Raw genomic sequence first — 17033 nt, 5'->3', positions numbered from 1 at the left:
CTGTGTATGTGTGAGAGTGTGTTGTGTTGTGATGTGTGTATCTGTGTGTGTGTGTGTGTGTGTGTGTGTGTGTGTGTGTGTGTGTGTGTGTGTGTGTGTGTGTGTGTGTGTGTGTGAGTGGCTACCTCTTCTATCTGAGTGTACACTTGTGTGCACGAGTGACAATGTCTGTGTGTTTGCAGATGTGCAGCATCTGTTTGTGAGTGGGAGGTGAAGTTTGTGTATTGATGTACTGCATCTGTGTATGTGTGCATGTGTATGCATGTGTGTGCATGTGTGTGTGCGTTTGTGTGTGTGTGTGCGTTTGCGTGTGTGTGCGTGTGACTATCTGTTTTTGATAGCTGTGGAAAACCTCTTAGTCTGGAGGTGTGTTTTCTGCCCCTAAGCAGTGGCCTCTGTGTTTTTCTCTCTCCCTCTCTCTCTCCGTCCCTCCTTCAATCTCCCTCCCTTTCTCTATCTCCCTCTCTACCTCTCACTCTCGCTTCCTCCCTCCCTCTCTTTCCCTATCCCTCTCTCTCTTTCCCTCTCTCCCTTCCTCTCTATCTCTCCCTCTATCATCTTCCTCCAATACAGCCCTGTGAACAACTGTTTGTGATCATCTTGGAAACTCCTGTCAGCACACACTCTGCTCTTCCATGTGTGTGTGTGTGTGTGTGTGTGTGTGTGCGTGTGTGTGGGAAAATATTTCACCGGTGACCTACTCGTTCTCTTCTTCCTTCATCCATCCCTCCATCCTTAATATCTCTCTTCTCTCTTATCTTTCCATCTCTAACTGATGATCTCAGTCGGTTGTGATCGGACCCAGACCATATGTACTCTACAGGTGACCCCCTGACCCTGCCGACCCCAACACATACCTCCCTTTAAAAAAGGCCACGTAGAAGATGGGCGCGTATGCATTCATAAATTTCAGCAGGAAAGCCTTCAGGATTAGCCGTTCCTCAAAATTCGTCTCGGTCTTAGGGATCTCTGGAGAGAGAGGGAGAGGGAGAAAGCGAGTGAGAGAGCGAGAGAGAGTGAGTAAGAAAGAGGGATGGGGGGGGAGGAGGCATGGTCATTTTCACTCACAGAAACAGCAGGAGAGCAGGTTGTATTACACTGTCCTAACCTGAAGCCATAATTATAAAAACTATTATTGTCTGGCTGAGATCTTCAGATATATGTGTATGTGTGTGTGTGTATATTAATATATGTGTTGGTCAGAACTAAAGAAAATATACCCGAAGTCAGTCATGGTCTTGCAGGTTTCCAAACTGGAAGGTTTTTTCAACCAAAAGCAGAAGCATGTATTCTCTTCCTCCTTCCCTTTCTCCTCCTTTCTCCTTCAGTCTCTATTTATCTCTCTCCTCTTCTACTCATCCTTGCCATCCAGCCCTCTCTTTTTTTTCTCATCTATCTCATCACTCTCTGCTGTCCCGAACTTTTCTTTTTCCATTCCTCTGCCTTCTCTTCCCCCTAGAAATGTGTGTGTGTGTGTGTAAATTGTCCCAGCATGCTGGCTGTGTGGTGTAAGCTCTAGCCAGATTCAGGAATACACACAAACATACACACACACACACACACACACACACACACACACACACACACACACACACACACACACACACACACACACACACTATGCATTCTGTGGCTCAACCTCCATCTGACATGGCAGATTACACACACACAGCACCATGCATCCAGCCACAATTCCCTTAAGAAGACAAGAGCAGCAGAGAAAAACTACACAATATGGCCATTCTACTCGTGGTAAGATGGTACTCTAAGATCAACCCTATAGCCCTTTAAGAGGAGAGCCCGCAGGGTTAGGCCAAAGAGGGTGGTGCAGGAGTCATTGGGATTGGGAAGGAACTGATGGGTGTGTGTGAGTGGGAGAAAGAAATAACTCGCAGAACTCCCTTAAAATATAAATATATTTATAATATATATATATATATATATATATATATATATATATATATATATATATATATATGCACACACGTGCTTGTGGGAGCGGGGAGCAGAGCTGAAACATCCATTAAATACTGGGGAAAATACTCTGAGTCTGGAGAGAGGGTTCAGGGTATCAGAGGCTGCATATACTCTGAGTCTGGAGAGAGGGATCAGGGTATCAGAGGCTGCATATACTCTGGTGGTCTGAATATTCTGGCTGGAAAGTATAGAGCTTAGGGTTAGACTGACTGGGCCTGACGTAATCTCACCCTGGCACATTTATGCAGAAGTAGGTTAAAGAAAAAGCAGGCGTTGCCCCAGTGACGCCATCATTAGGTTAGAGAAAGAAGGCGTTGTCCCGGTGACATCATCATTAGGTTAGAGAAAGAAAGCGTTGGCTCGGTGACAGCATCACTGGTCCTGATGCTGACCACATGCGCTCAGACTTGGGAAGTAGGCAGGTTAGTGGGCCGCATGACTTATTCAGAGTGAAGATGGAAACTTCAGCATCACTCCCACCATCACTCTACCACACCCTCCACTCACTCACACACACACACACACACACACACACACACACACACACACACACACACACACACACACACACACACACACACACACACACACACAGGGACACAACAACATACCCGTACACCCACATGTACACACCCCTGTACAGACGCGCAGACACACACGATCCACACATACCCACACCCAAATACACACACTCTAACACACACTCTACCACACACACACACACACACACACACATACACATACACACACAAACACACACACACACACACTCCTGTCCTCTAGGGATGCTGATTTTTTATTTATTAAAGGCATCTCTTCGAGGGGAAGTGTGTGTGGTGATGCTCTGACACGCTTCTGTTTCCCCAGCTTTGGACCACCAGCCCCTCAGGATCTGATCAAACATTAATGGGCTGCTAGAGAGATTCACAGTCTCAAACACACACACTCTCTGAACTGAGAGATTCAGCGAGAATCTGCACATACACACACACACACACACACACACACACACACACACACACACTGCACTGAGCTGAAAGATTCTGAGGACAATCTGCACACACACACACACAAACATACACACACTGAGCTGAAAGATTCTGAGGACAATCTGCACACACACACACAAACACACACACATACACACACACACACACACAGAGCTGAACAATTCTGAGGAGAATCTGCAAACACACACACACACACACACACACACACACACACACACACACACACACACACACACACACACACACACACTGGAGAGTTTACACGGGTGTGAGGAGGTGAGAGGGAGCTGGGGGTGACAGCTCAGGGATGGGGAGCATGGAAGCAAAAGAGGAGGAGTTTAGGACAGGGTAGACACACACACACACAAACACACACACACACTCAGACAAACACATACACACACACACTCACATATATACACACACATACATACACACACATAATACTTGCGGCTGCACGCACACACACACACACACACACACACACACCCCAAGGCACACACACGCTATGCAGACACACACACACAAACACACACACACACGCACACACACACACACACACGCACACACACACACACGCACACACACAGACACACACACACGCACACACACACATACACACACACAGACACACACACACACACACACGCACACACACACACACGCACACACACAGACACACACACACGCACACACACACATACACACACACAGACACACACACACACACACACACACACCGCATAATGCCACTCTCCTAGTTTGATGAGCCAGAGGGGGGGAGGCGCCTGAATTCTCACCCAGAATAAGGGTGACCACCAGGTCACACACACACACACACACACACACACACACACACACACACACACACACACACACACACACACACATTGCCACTCACCCAGTTCGGTGAGCCAGACGGCGACGGCGCCATAGATCTCATCCAGGATGAGGATGACCACCAGGTTGATGATAACAGCTGTGGCGGTGACAGTGACCCGCACGTTGGACTTGGTGCCTGGGTCAGGACTCATGGCCATCAGGGCCGAGACGGTGATCCGGTAGATGATCACGCCAAACACGGCTGAGAACGTCACCCCAAACTGGGGTGGGTGGGGAGAGAGAGAGAGAGAGAGAGAGAGAAGTTTTTCAAAAGACACCAGATCAACAGGAGATGCAAAGAAAATATATAAAAATAAAAGGTAAAAAGGAAAGAGAACACCATTTAACACAGACTGAGAGGACAGAGAGGACAGAGAGAGAGAGAGAGAGAGAGAGAAAGAAAGAGAGAGAAAAAGGGAGAGAGAGAGAGAAGTGTTTGGAAGGAATAGAAGGATTTGATAAAAATAGAGAACCTCAACAATACTTCAGGCCATGTTTCAATACAATTGGTAAATACAAAAATGTTTACTTCTGCAAACTGATCGAAACTGGTGACAGACAGAAAGAAAGAATGAAAGAAAGGGAAAGAGAAAACAAAGAGACAGCAATCTTGTGACACGCCACCTGGCCAGTTCCTACCATTAGTAGGACAGGGATATTGATGAACACACTGAGGACAGACAGACAGAAAAGAGAAAAAGAAAGAAAGAAAGAAAGAAAGAGAAAAGTGACGAATTGGCTGCTGCCTACCATGAGGAGGATGGAGGAGATGTTGATGAAGTATCCTGGCGTTCTGTCCTTCCACGTCAGCTTCTCAACACCTATCTGGGGGAGACACACACACACACACACACACACACACACACACACACACAAAACATAAATCTCACATCACACATCAGTGGAGGAGGCCTGTCTTTGGGTTATGTGTGTGTGTGTGTGTCTCACCTGGCACTCACCTGGTGAGAGATAAACCTGGTCACATCCCACACAAATGCATTGTGTTTGCTTTGTGTGCACACGTGTAAACGTGTATATGTACGAATATGAGTGCACGTGTTTGTTCCTGAGTGAGGGTGTTGAGGGTAAATGGCCCTTGACCTGCCCCTCATTTATAAGCCACTGTCTGTTTGAGAGCAACGCTTTAAGTGGGCCGTTTCAACAGCCAAACAGCCTGGAATGTTACAACCCAGCCCAGCCCAGGCCCGGCATCCTTGACAACCCCCCGGCAACCCCTGGCAACCCTCGGCACAGGTCAAACCCATACAGTCCTGAAGATCTCAGCAGGAAGGAATTCTGACATGACACAGATGGAAGAGACATTCTGTTTACATGTCAAACCCCCTTGGCTGTTTTAAAACCAGAGTGCCAGTCTTAAGATAACAGTCTTCAACTATCTCTTTGAGACCACATGACATTCCTTAATATTACATGAATGTTCTCTAACGAGTACGAGTCCTGACTCACTTTAAAGAGGAAGTCTTTAAGATGTCAGCTATACTATATTGGAACTGACGTTTTATCTAATAGGCTCTAAAGATGACATGGTCCATGGGAAGTGTACGGCCATTTAGGTTTACATTGAAGTTGAGTGAGAGGAGGATGCTGTGGACATACATTTGACCTATGGCTGGGAGGTCAAATGTATGTCAAATGTATGACCATCTAGCCGTGGTTTTCTCAGAGAGCTCAGTCTCCTTCCTGTTAGGCTGATCGGATCTTCAACCTACAGAGACTGGCCTCGGAAAACCCATTTCACTCAGTCGATCAAAAACAAAAACAGAAAAAGAAAACAGAAATGCTTACACACACACACAAACACACGCACACGCACACACACACACACACACACACACACACACACACACACACACACACACACACACACACACACACACATATAACATTTCTCTCGCTAAACACTACCTGAAACGAAGCCAAGAGCAACAAATCCTCTTGGAGAAAGTAATGAGACTGGCAAACGTGCAGTGACAGAGATATGCATCTCTGTGGGTACAGCGCTAGCGGACCCACGGGCATGTGTGTGTGTGTGCATGTGTGTGTGTGTGTACATGTGTGTGTGAGTCTGTGTGTGTGTGTGTGTGTGTGTGTCTGTGTGTGTGTGTGTGTGTGTGTGTGTGTGTGTGTGTGTGTGTGTGCATGTGTGTGTGTGTGTACATGTGTGTGTGAGTCTGTGTGTGTGTGTGTGTGTGTGTGTGTCTGTGTGTGTGTGTGTGTGTGTGTGTGTGTGTGTGTGTGTGTGTGTGTGTGTGTGTGTGCGTGTGTGAGAGGGGTGAGGGTGGGAGAGGAGAATAAGAAATACTCTGGAGCTTTTCTGGCAGGAATAATCAAAACAGAAGCTGGGGAGGCTGGGACTCAAGTCGCACACACGCACACACACACACACACACACACACACACACACACACACACACACACACACACACACATAGGATTTAGGAGACTCCTCGGTACAACTGTACACAACATTTACTACAACCATGGGAGTATCTTTCTGTCTCTCACGCACACACACACACACTGTAAAAAAAAAAATCGTAAAAAAACGGTTTTTTTCCGGCAGCTGGGGTGCCAGAAAAATACCGTAAAATAACAGAAAATTACTGTACCGTAAAAAAACGGTTTTTTTCCGGCAGCTGGGGTGCCAGAAAAATACCGTAAAATAACAGAAAATTACTGTACCGTAAAAATACGGTTATTTCCCGTAATTAAAATACAGTTTTTAGTTGTAATTTTACCAAGATTTTCCCTTATTTTCAGGTTTTTTAACATTAAATAACAACATTTTCACATTTTAAAACAATTAAATGACCTAGAAAAACGGTAAATAAACGTTGTATTACGAACATTATTCGTAATACAACATTTATTTTCCATTTTTCTAGGTCATTTAATTGTTTTAAAATGTGAAAATGTTGTAATTTAATGTTATTTTACGGTATTTTTTCTGGCGCCCCAGCTGCCAGAAAATTACCGTTTATTATAATTTTTAGTGTATAGTCACTTACCTGATCTTTCAGCCTTTGAGAATATGCCTCTCTCTATCACTTGTTCACACACTAAATCCATTTATTGGTCTCATAATTACAGAAATGTGCTGTTAAATTAAATTACCCATGAAGATGGTAGATTAACATTGTTATACGGGTAATAATGCTTACATTTACAGAAATGTGCTGTTATTAGTTGGTTTTAATGGCATTATTTGTTTAAAAATCCTGTATATAATTTTTTATGAGATGTAATATAATAGTATACAACAATAATTTGATTAATCTTTAAAAACTAGTTAAAAAAAATGAATATTTAAAGCACTTTCAACTTAAAAAAACTATACTCACCTAATAACACCATAATTATTTTAATTTTAAATGGTTTAAACCAGTTTTTGGCCAGTCGGAAAAGGGGCTTAAATGAATTGTGTTTGAACAAGACTAAGCTGAGAACAACTACAATTTCCCATTCTCTGTATTTTTATTCTGTATATATATATAAAAAAAAACTAACAGGTAACCATACAGCAACTGGTTCTGAAACAAACAAAAACAAATTCAACTGAATTGGAAATGAAAGAAAAAAAGTTAAAAAAAAAAAACTAAACAAAAATCCACAGACTCTTGATATCTTCTAATATAATTTCCAACTCGACTGCAAATGTAAATGTTTTTTTTTCAATAAGGCCCAATACATCAGCCCTTCATCTCCAAGTGGCATAGCAATCTTGTCACTTCTTGCGACGATCAGCTACTGCTGGGCAGCTCCGCTTGGGTGTCCAATGCACACAATGCTAGGCTGGTGGCCTCTCGATGAATCAGGATTCTCAAGCAATGATGAAATGCTCGTTCTAGGCTGTAACACAAAACGTTTGAATTACTACATTATTAAACCAGCATGGGGAGGAGACCACAACACAACATCAGGAGGTTCAGTGATGCAACCAATAAGTCATAAGACACAAACATACTTGCACAAAGTCCATGAGGTAGGAAATGGCTGATTTAACACTGCAGCGACTCCATCCAGCCCCTCGTCCTGATGGCATTGGTGAAAGAAGGTGTATGAGCATCTGAAGTGCTTTGAAGCAAAGCATGTACACATGAAAATATTAGAATCCAAATTAGATATCTACCATTACACAAGGTTAAAGTGCATATGACACCTAAAAAAAAAAGGTAAACGGCATATAATTATCAAGACTATACATAAAACATAGTACTTTGAAGTCATGTGTAAACCCGATGATTGAAAAATTAGGTTTGTACACGATTTCAAAGTGTGGTTTTCGCGACGCTCTTCGGCAAGCAGTGCCGGCTTACCTGAAACCTGAAGTCTGTGGCAGAAAATTGCTCAAAATTGCTGAATTCTTCACCCTCCATCGATAGCTGTGTGGTGTGGGAACGAATGAAGTCTACCACCACTGACATCACAGGGTCACCTGGCGGTAGACCTCATTCGTTCCCACGCCACACAACTAGCGATGGAGGTTGAAGAATTCAGCAATTTTGAGCAATTTTCTGCAACAGACTCAAGCAGAGATGAGATTGAGGAAGACTTCGATCCGGATCAGTTTGTAAAGGTGATTGTGAGCATTGAGCCGTATCTGGAAGACGAGCCAGCAGAAGAGCCGAGTTCTGACAGTGATGACATAGTAGCTAGCTAGCCTCGCTGCTAATAAGTATAACGCCCCCCTCATTGAGGCAGATGTACCGTTTGCCTCCAGTCTCTTACAGTACCTTGCGTAAGTATTCACCCCCTTGGATGTTTTACCCTTTTATGGCTTTTATAAATCAGTCATGGTCAATATAAGTTGGCTTTTTGGACAAAAAAATTCACAAAATAGCTCTCTTTAATGTCAAAGTGAAAATATATTTCTACACAGTTATGTAAATTAAATACAAATATGTAATGAAAATAAGTGCTTGCATAAGTATTCACCCCCTTTATCACCCCCTTTGTATAGACTGACCTATTTCAACAGAGGTCCAGCCAATTGGTGCTAGAAGTCTCACAATTTGTGTAATGGGGGTCAGTGTGCATTGAATGTGTCTCAAGTGATTGTAGTATAACGACACCTGTGTCTGGAAGGTCCATTCACTGGTCAGTATTCAGTAATCAGTATTACTGGCTATTGTTAAACCATTAAGACCCAAGATCACTCTAAGCAACTCAGAGAAAAGGTTGTTGAAAAGTATAAGTCAGGGGAAGGATACAAAAAAATGTCCAAGGCACTAAACATCCCCTGGAATTCTGTTAAATCCATCATCAAGAAATGGATGGATTGTGGCACATGTGTAAATCTGCCTAGATCAGGCCGTCCTCACAAACTGAGGGGCCGTTCAAGAAGGAGACTAGTAAGATAGGCCACCAATAGACCTATGACTACTCTGAAGAAGTTTCAAGCTTCAGCAGTTGAGATTGGAGAAACTCTGCATACCACCACTGTTGCCTTGGTTCTTCACCAATCTAAGCTTTATGGAAGAGAGCCACTGTTGAAAAAAAGGATCGACTACAGTTCGCCAAAAGGCATGTGGAAGTCTCCATGGTCAAGTGGAAGAAGGTTCTGTGGTTTGATGAGACCAAAGGGGAGCATTTTTTCAACAGTGGCTCTCTTCAATGAAGCTTTGATTGGTGAAGAACCAAGGCAACAGTGGTGGTATGCAGAGTCTCTCCCATACCAGCTGCTGAAGCTTGAAACTTCTTCAGAGTAGTCATAGGTGTCTTGGTGGCCTCTCTTACTAGTTTCCTTCTTGCATGGTCACTCAGTTTGTAAGGACGGCCTGATCTAGGCAGATTTACACATGTGCCATATTCCTTCCATTTCTTCATGATGGATTGAACAGAATTTCAGGGGATGTTAAGTGCCTTGGACATTTTTTTGTATCCTTCCCCTGACCTGTACTTTTCAATAACCTTTTCTCTGAGTTTCTTAGGGTGATCTGTGGTCTTCATGTTGTAACAGTAGCCAGGAATACTGATTACTGAATACTGACCAGTGAATAGACCTTCCAGACACAGGTGTCGTTATACTACAATCACTTGAGACACATTTACTGCACACTGATCCCCATATCACTAATTGTGAGACTTCTAGCACCAATTGGCTGGACCTCTGTTGAATTAGGTCAGTCTATATAAAGGGGGTGATAAAGGGGGTGAATACTTATGCAATCACTTATTTTCATTACATATTTGTATTTAATTTACATGACTGTGTAGAAATATATTTTCACTTTGACATTAAAGAGAGCTATTTTGTGAATTTTTTTGTCCAAAAAGCCAACTTATATTGACCATGACTGATTTATAAAAGCCATAAAAGGGTAAAACATCCAAGGGGGTGAATACTTACGCAAGGTACTGTAGCTCTTTCACAGCTGTTGTTTGTTAGGTCAGCCATTCTAAATACGTGAAATACATTCCCTATTTAATGGAAAGAGAGCAATGCTTCCAGCATTACTTCACAGCAAATTACTTTAGTTGTCATTTCAAGCTTGCTGGAGAAGGCACTCTTGTGCGACACACATTCTGCACCCACTTCTCGCGTACTTCCTCGTCTTTTGGAAATTTGAAAAGGCTAAAAGAATGGGAACTGACGTTCGAGCAATATGCTGCAACACACCGTGAAGGCATATTTACAACTGAGAAAATAGCCGGTGGCTCCCTGAGAAAATGTGTTTTCTGTCAGGAAAAATGGCGACCAAGTGCAACAGAGTACCTCCGTTTAAGTAATTTAAGTTTTTTAACGCAGGGTGGTAGTGAGTCGCTTGGGAAGTCGGTAGCTCAGTGGCGCTGCATTCAAATGATGATTTTAACAAGTCAAATGTGTATATTTTTCCTCAACATATATATATCGATTGTGAAATACCACCTTCGTTCTATTTATTAAAAAAAATTAGTATTGAGGTGTCATATGCACTTTAAGTCATCTTGAACAATTAAACTGGCTTCAGTTATTATCCATTGCATAAAAGTTATAAGTGCATTTCCCCCCTATCTTTCTGAATGCGAACCAACATACCATCACTGTTGTTCCTGGTGGTTGAAGGATTTTCCAGATCCTCAGACAACTCCAACGCAGCAACCTTCATTAGCTTAGGGATGATGTTCATCTGCCATTTGCGAAGGAAAAGATCAGCTTTCCCCTCAAACTGGCTATCGAAGTCAAACTAAGATGTACAAAGATAAATATTCCATCCAATTTATTCATTTGAATTTACAGGCTATATTTACTGAGATATTGGGGGGGGGGGGGGGGTAAGTGTTCCTTTTCATGGGTTGAAGGTAGAGAGTGGACATGAGGCATCAGTCAATAATACCAAAAATACAATGGCCCTTATTTCTGAAACAATAAACATTTGGTACATCAGTAAAATGTGGGGTGGGAAGGTAACACTTACATATCCCTCATTGTGTTCCTGGATTTTGACACTCAATTTAGGAAACGTGGTGACAACATTCTTGTCAAGACGCACCTTGTCATCACTGGATGGGTAACTGAAAATAACAGACAGCATCAACCAAACCATTTCTAAACACACATTGAAGAGTTCAGAAGTCCACCTGACCTTTTTTGTGGTAAATTGGAAAAAACACAGCTGGCATGATTATCGTATAGTAGGCACTGAGAATATTTCCCTTTATATCATACCTAAATTTTTAAGTTTTTGCACCTGAACTCTTCAATTAGAAACATGTATTGCCATCAGTTATACTCACACTTCACATGTATTGACTAAAATATTAATTTTAAGTATGAGATATATAAGAACAACTTCCACTCCACTGTCAATACTTTTGAATCTCACACTTTGACAGTGTCGTCAACTTACAATCCTCATCTCTCCTCAAGATTGCTGACAGCAACCCTCACAAGTAGCACCCTGTTTTTTGTGCATATGGTACCAGATTTCTCATATTCTGTGAGTATGTTTGGAGCTTTTGATTGAATTAGTACTTTGAGTACTCCAATCCACTGTCGTCCAGCCTGTCATGGGAAGGTAGAAAATGTGTCTGTCTTGGCAGGGGAGGAGGCTGGAGAAAAACACAAACCAAAGCAAAAATGTATGAGCCATTGGTGCAGTTTAAAATCCCTAAACAAACATTTAAAACACATATTTTCAACAGGACTGCACAATTACTTAAAAAATTAGCAACAACTATTCAACCAAAGTTTTCTTATCTTACAGACTTACCGGACATATCAGTTGAATTTCTGCATCCGCTAGCTCAGAACCCGACCAGAAAAAAACAACTGAAATGTATCAAGTTCGTTGATGTCTGTGTTACGATCTGTATCAATAAACTCATTGAAGTCGGCATTATACATGAGAAATCAATCTATATATACACTTCAGAAGGTAGGCCATCTTGAGATTTTCATTCATCAAGTAATTCCTTCGCAGGTGGTAAACTATCTTGCAGATCTCTCTGCCATCTAGGTAGATAGATGCCAGTATTTTTTTTAAAGCTAGCCTCCATTTGCTGATAAAGAGAAGAAAAACAAGGTTTTAGTCATTATTCACTACAGTAAAAAAAAAAAAAAAAAAAAAAACAGACAGCCACTTCTACCATTGCCATTGTTTTGCTAGCTTATCAAACCATGTAGCAAAATTAGATTGATAGATAGTGCCGTATTTGAGTAATTAAATCTTACCGAACTGTGTTTTATTTGAACCGTTCAAGGCCGGTTACTCTGTTGTAGAATTGAACAGAAAAAGAAAATGTAGCAGGTCAGGAACAGACAATACAATGACCAATACTCAAGCTATGCATTCAAGTTCACAGGAGATTGCTCCCGATTCCATTGTGCCTTGTCTGTGGGGGGGAACTCGAACAAACTAAACTTAAAAGGCATTTCACAACCAAACAACACAATAACATGTAATGCTGGTGTGCCGTGAGACTTTTTTCCCCATAGAATACATAGATTGTGCTTCGAGAGAAAAGGGTTTGGGGAAAACTGATTTACACCACTGGCGTTGCCCCTGCTCTATGGTTATAATATAAAATGGAGCAAACTAGCCAACACGATATGCTAAATAGCTAGCCTTAAAGCTATGGCAAAAGAGTATCTATGATATGTGCTTAAAAGAGCCTTCGTCATTAGAAAACGCAATATGTTACTAGCCAGGTTTTTACTTTCTCTCACTCTGCATGTTTTCAATAGCAAATACAAAATGCCAACCAATTTTACAGATTAAATTATCCAGGTTGGCTAGCTAGCTAACTTGAACTGTACATGTTACCTTAGCTAGCTACTATGGCTTACATTACCTAACGACTACAAACTGAAGGTTGTCAGTGCAAGCTAGCTAGTCAAAGTTAGCCAGAGCCTCATATGGTGTTGGCTACACTCACATTACGGCCCCCATTCAGCACACCAACATGACAGCACGACAACTTATACACAATGAGCCTTTCATCGTCAAATACAATGCCAGGGTATTAAGCTTTTTATTTTTGAGAACTCAATTACATAAGTACAAAGACATTTACCTTTAGTCTTCTGCTGTCGTGTGTCTTGTCAGTGTTGAAACTCCGTGGTAACCAGTGCAAGAATGTTCTATTTGGGCGCGCGCAGACCCTACATCGGCCTCAATGCAGGAGGCGTATGAGAGCATAGACATAACACATGTATATGTCTATGTATGAGAGCATAATCTGTATGCTAACGGTATACTTTTAGCAGAGAGGCTAGCTAGCTTAAGCTACTATGGTTCTTAATGGGGTTTTGGTCTACGCGAAATCAGCAACCTAAAATAATATTTGAGAGCTTCAGTTAAAACCACCAATACTGTGCACCATCCGTGTTGCACATAAACAACTAACCGAGTCAATGTAGACGTATAAAAAGTCGTGTAGATAGCTTAATTCACATCAAATATTTCCCACTAACAGGCTACACGCCGCCATCTTTGTTCAGTTTCGATATTTTTGAGTGACTCACTCTCAACCAATCAGAATGCTTGATTTCATCTACCCGTGTTACAACAGTAAATATACGTATTTCTAATGGGTTTTTTCTGTGTAAAACAACAGAAATATTCTGTGTTTTTACATTTACAGTGATTTCATGTTATTTTACATTTGTCATGTAAAATCACAGTTTCTTTTTGTAAAATGAATGGTATTTTAAAAATACAGAAAAAAACTGTAAAAATAAACAGTAAAATCAGGCACGTGCACAGACATTTTGGGGGGCAGGTGCTCAAAAAAAAAAAAGGGCGCCCATCACCAAAATTATTAATAAATTAAATCTCTCTCGCTCTCTGGCTTCCTCTCCCTTAACGTCTGATACATCAAATTATGTCTGGGGTGCCTTTTTTCTGTAATTGGTCCACCTCACCATGCTTGTGCATCAAATCTGAACTTGGGGAATACTCCAGCCACCCATTTTTAGAAAACCAATGCTTTTGGAATGACCGCCCTTCATAATTTTTTTGGGAGGAAAAATTCTGGTCGTCGTTGTAAAACAGGCAAAACGAAGAGATACATAAATATCACGTTAAACAATATGGGACAAGGATAGCATGACCCCGAGAGCTAGCATAGTTTACCTGCTATTTTCTAGCTATGAATTCTCGTGACATTCATAAACTAACATTCAACATACTTTCGAAATTGTTTAAACGGCATTTATACAACACAAAATATGCACTTTCAGACAAGTAATGTCATTAAACCTGACAAACGTCAGTAAACAGCTGGACAATGCTTTGAAATCAAGTTAGTTGTCTGGTTATTTTTTTTAGGAAACGTCGGACCAGTCCGGTTTTCAGACGTATTGTTTTCAGCGGCACTAATGTTGTTAATTTATACAACGTCGGGGGATTGCACAAACACCGTCATTACCTGTTTGTCTGATGCAGGTCAGTGAAGAAGTAGGCTGCACCTGTTGGCCTGCCGCTCAACACTGATGTGGGGGATGAGGAGGGAGGGGCGCGGAGGGGGCTTGTGAGCACCGCAGATCATAGGCAAAGAATACTTATTCTATGTCTATGCCGCGGAGCATGTCGGGGCGAAATTCTCACAAGAACTCCAAATAAATGCCCCCTCAGATATCAAAACACATTTGGGGAAATTGATGACGAGAGACTAATTTGTATTCTAGAAATATTGATGATTGAAAAAAAAATTGGTCTCCAGAAAAAAAGGGCACTTTTTCTCAACCAGGGCACAAGGGCTGGTGCTTGAGCACCAGTTGGGGTCTATCTGTGCACGTGCCTGAGTAAAATTCTGTTTTATTACATTTTTTTTTTACAGTGCAGAGGACGATGTCTGCTCCGTACATCTGTATTCAACATTTACTACAACCACGAGAGTCCTTCTCTCTCTCTCACACACACACACAATCACACACACACACAAACACACAGTACGACGTCTCCTCCGTACAACTGTAATCAATATTTACTAAAACCACGGGTGTCTCTCTCTCTCGCACACAACACACACACACACACATGCAGAGCCTGAGACGCACAGGGCCAAGTCTCCACAATAACAAACACATTAAAAACAGAAAACACAAATACTGATACACATGTGCACAAACAGCTGTGCTTAGCATTCCCCTGCTACTACAGGAGCCCAAAAGAGACTAAATCTCCCCTGTACAGATAGGATCTTCTCACTGAACGCTAACGTTAGCACCGGAGCATTTAACACAGCGTGAACTAGAATCCTTCGTCACCGCGTTCCCAGCCTATCTTATACACTCGCTTGGCTCCTCCTCTGCCTTACTTCTCTGTTATCCGGCTACTTGTGTGAAAGTGACATTTGAATGTTTTGCACTCTACCTCCCTCGCATTATTTTGATTAATTATTTTGATTAATTTCTCATTTGCTCGATTTATCATGGCCTTTTTATCCAAAGCAACTTACTGTGCAGATTTGCATGTTTCATTAGGACGTGTGCTCCCTTGGAATCCACCCAATGGTCATGGTGTCATCAATCGGTAACACTTTATTTGAAGGGGTCTACATAAGGGTGACATGACACTGTCATAAGAATGACATGACACATGTCATACACATTAATGACACGTTATTTTTGTTCATGACTGGTTCATGACTGTTGTCATAATGTGTCATTCGGTGTTTGTACACACAGCTAACCCTAACCCTAACCCTAACCCTAACCCTACAAACACCGAATGACACATTATGACAACAGTCATGAACCAGTCATGAACAAAAATAACGTGTCATTAATGTGTATGACATGTGTCATGTCATTCTTATGACAGTGTCATGTCACCCTTATGTAGACCCCTTCAAATAAAGTGTTACCCATCAATCTACCAGGTAAGCTACTAGTTTAGCAACAGGAACACCTTTCTTGGTTGACCGATGGTTGACCGCTTGGTTGAAGCTGCATTAGCCAGACGACTTGTGTTCCTGAAGCTAAACTGGTCGAGCAAGTTGCTAGCATCACCAATTTCATGGGTTCAATACCAAGGAAGCACATAGGCTGATAACAATATGTATCTGTGCGATACAGCCAGTTGCTTCGGAGTGTTTGTTAAATGAAATGAAATAAATTAAATTAAATTAAAATATCTTGTATCTTGTTTTCAGTCGAAGTGATATCTAGACTGTTCTCATATTCACCTTTCAGAGAAAACATTCAGAGGAACAACACAGAACATAGAACCGTATTGTTTTTTTATGTTCATGAATAACTTTCGGCATGAAATGGTTAAATCAACAACGTAGACGAAAGAATGTAGATTGTGACCCACTGGTTAACCACTGGGGCCAATTTATCTCTTTTCACTAAATGCAAATTTGAGCAATAACCAGAGGGTGAAAGTCTCTGGCTCATTGGATTTAGGAAATATACAGCCCTTCAGGATGACTCATCCCGGTCTGGTCCAAGTCTCCCTCTGGCCTACTGTCTGGATAGGTGTTGAACCTGCAATCAAGTTGTTTTGAGCTGTTTGTTTCTGGTCTACGCCCAGTAACTCTGTCTTCATCCAGAGAGGCAAAAAAGCGGCGCCTTCAAGGTACATGCAGGGCTGTGAGGCGGGTGAGGGAGGAGTGGGGAGGGGGTGAAGGGGAGGGTTTAGGAGAAAAGCCCACAGCCATCTCCGTCTTCCTGCAGACAACTCCTAACAAGCTAACACTAACACCCCCGGGCCC

General features: G+C 42.1%; 1 protein-coding gene across 1 annotated transcript in view; it reads right to left on the bottom strand.

Annotated features, from left to right (window-relative positions):
• ano2b (anoctamin 2b) overlaps positions 1–17033 on the bottom strand; it is a gene marked incomplete at both ends in the record, with an annotated part of 102505 nt that overhangs the window by 39713 nt on the left and 45759 nt on the right. Inside the window, 3 exons of the mRNA XM_080851726.1 lie at positions 858–969; positions 3889–4090; positions 4620–4694. Coding sequence (XP_080707852.1) covers positions 858–969; positions 3889–4090; positions 4620–4694 — 389 coding nt within the window. The remainder of the gene's footprint in view (positions 1–857; positions 970–3888; positions 4091–4619; positions 4695–17033) is intronic.

This window comes from Sprattus sprattus (assembly GCF_963457725.1).
Source record: "Sprattus sprattus genome assembly, chromosome: 14".
NCBI lineage: Eukaryota > Metazoa > Chordata > Actinopteri > Clupeiformes > Clupeidae > Sprattus > Sprattus sprattus.
This window is presented reverse-complemented; position numbering and strand designations above follow the sequence as displayed.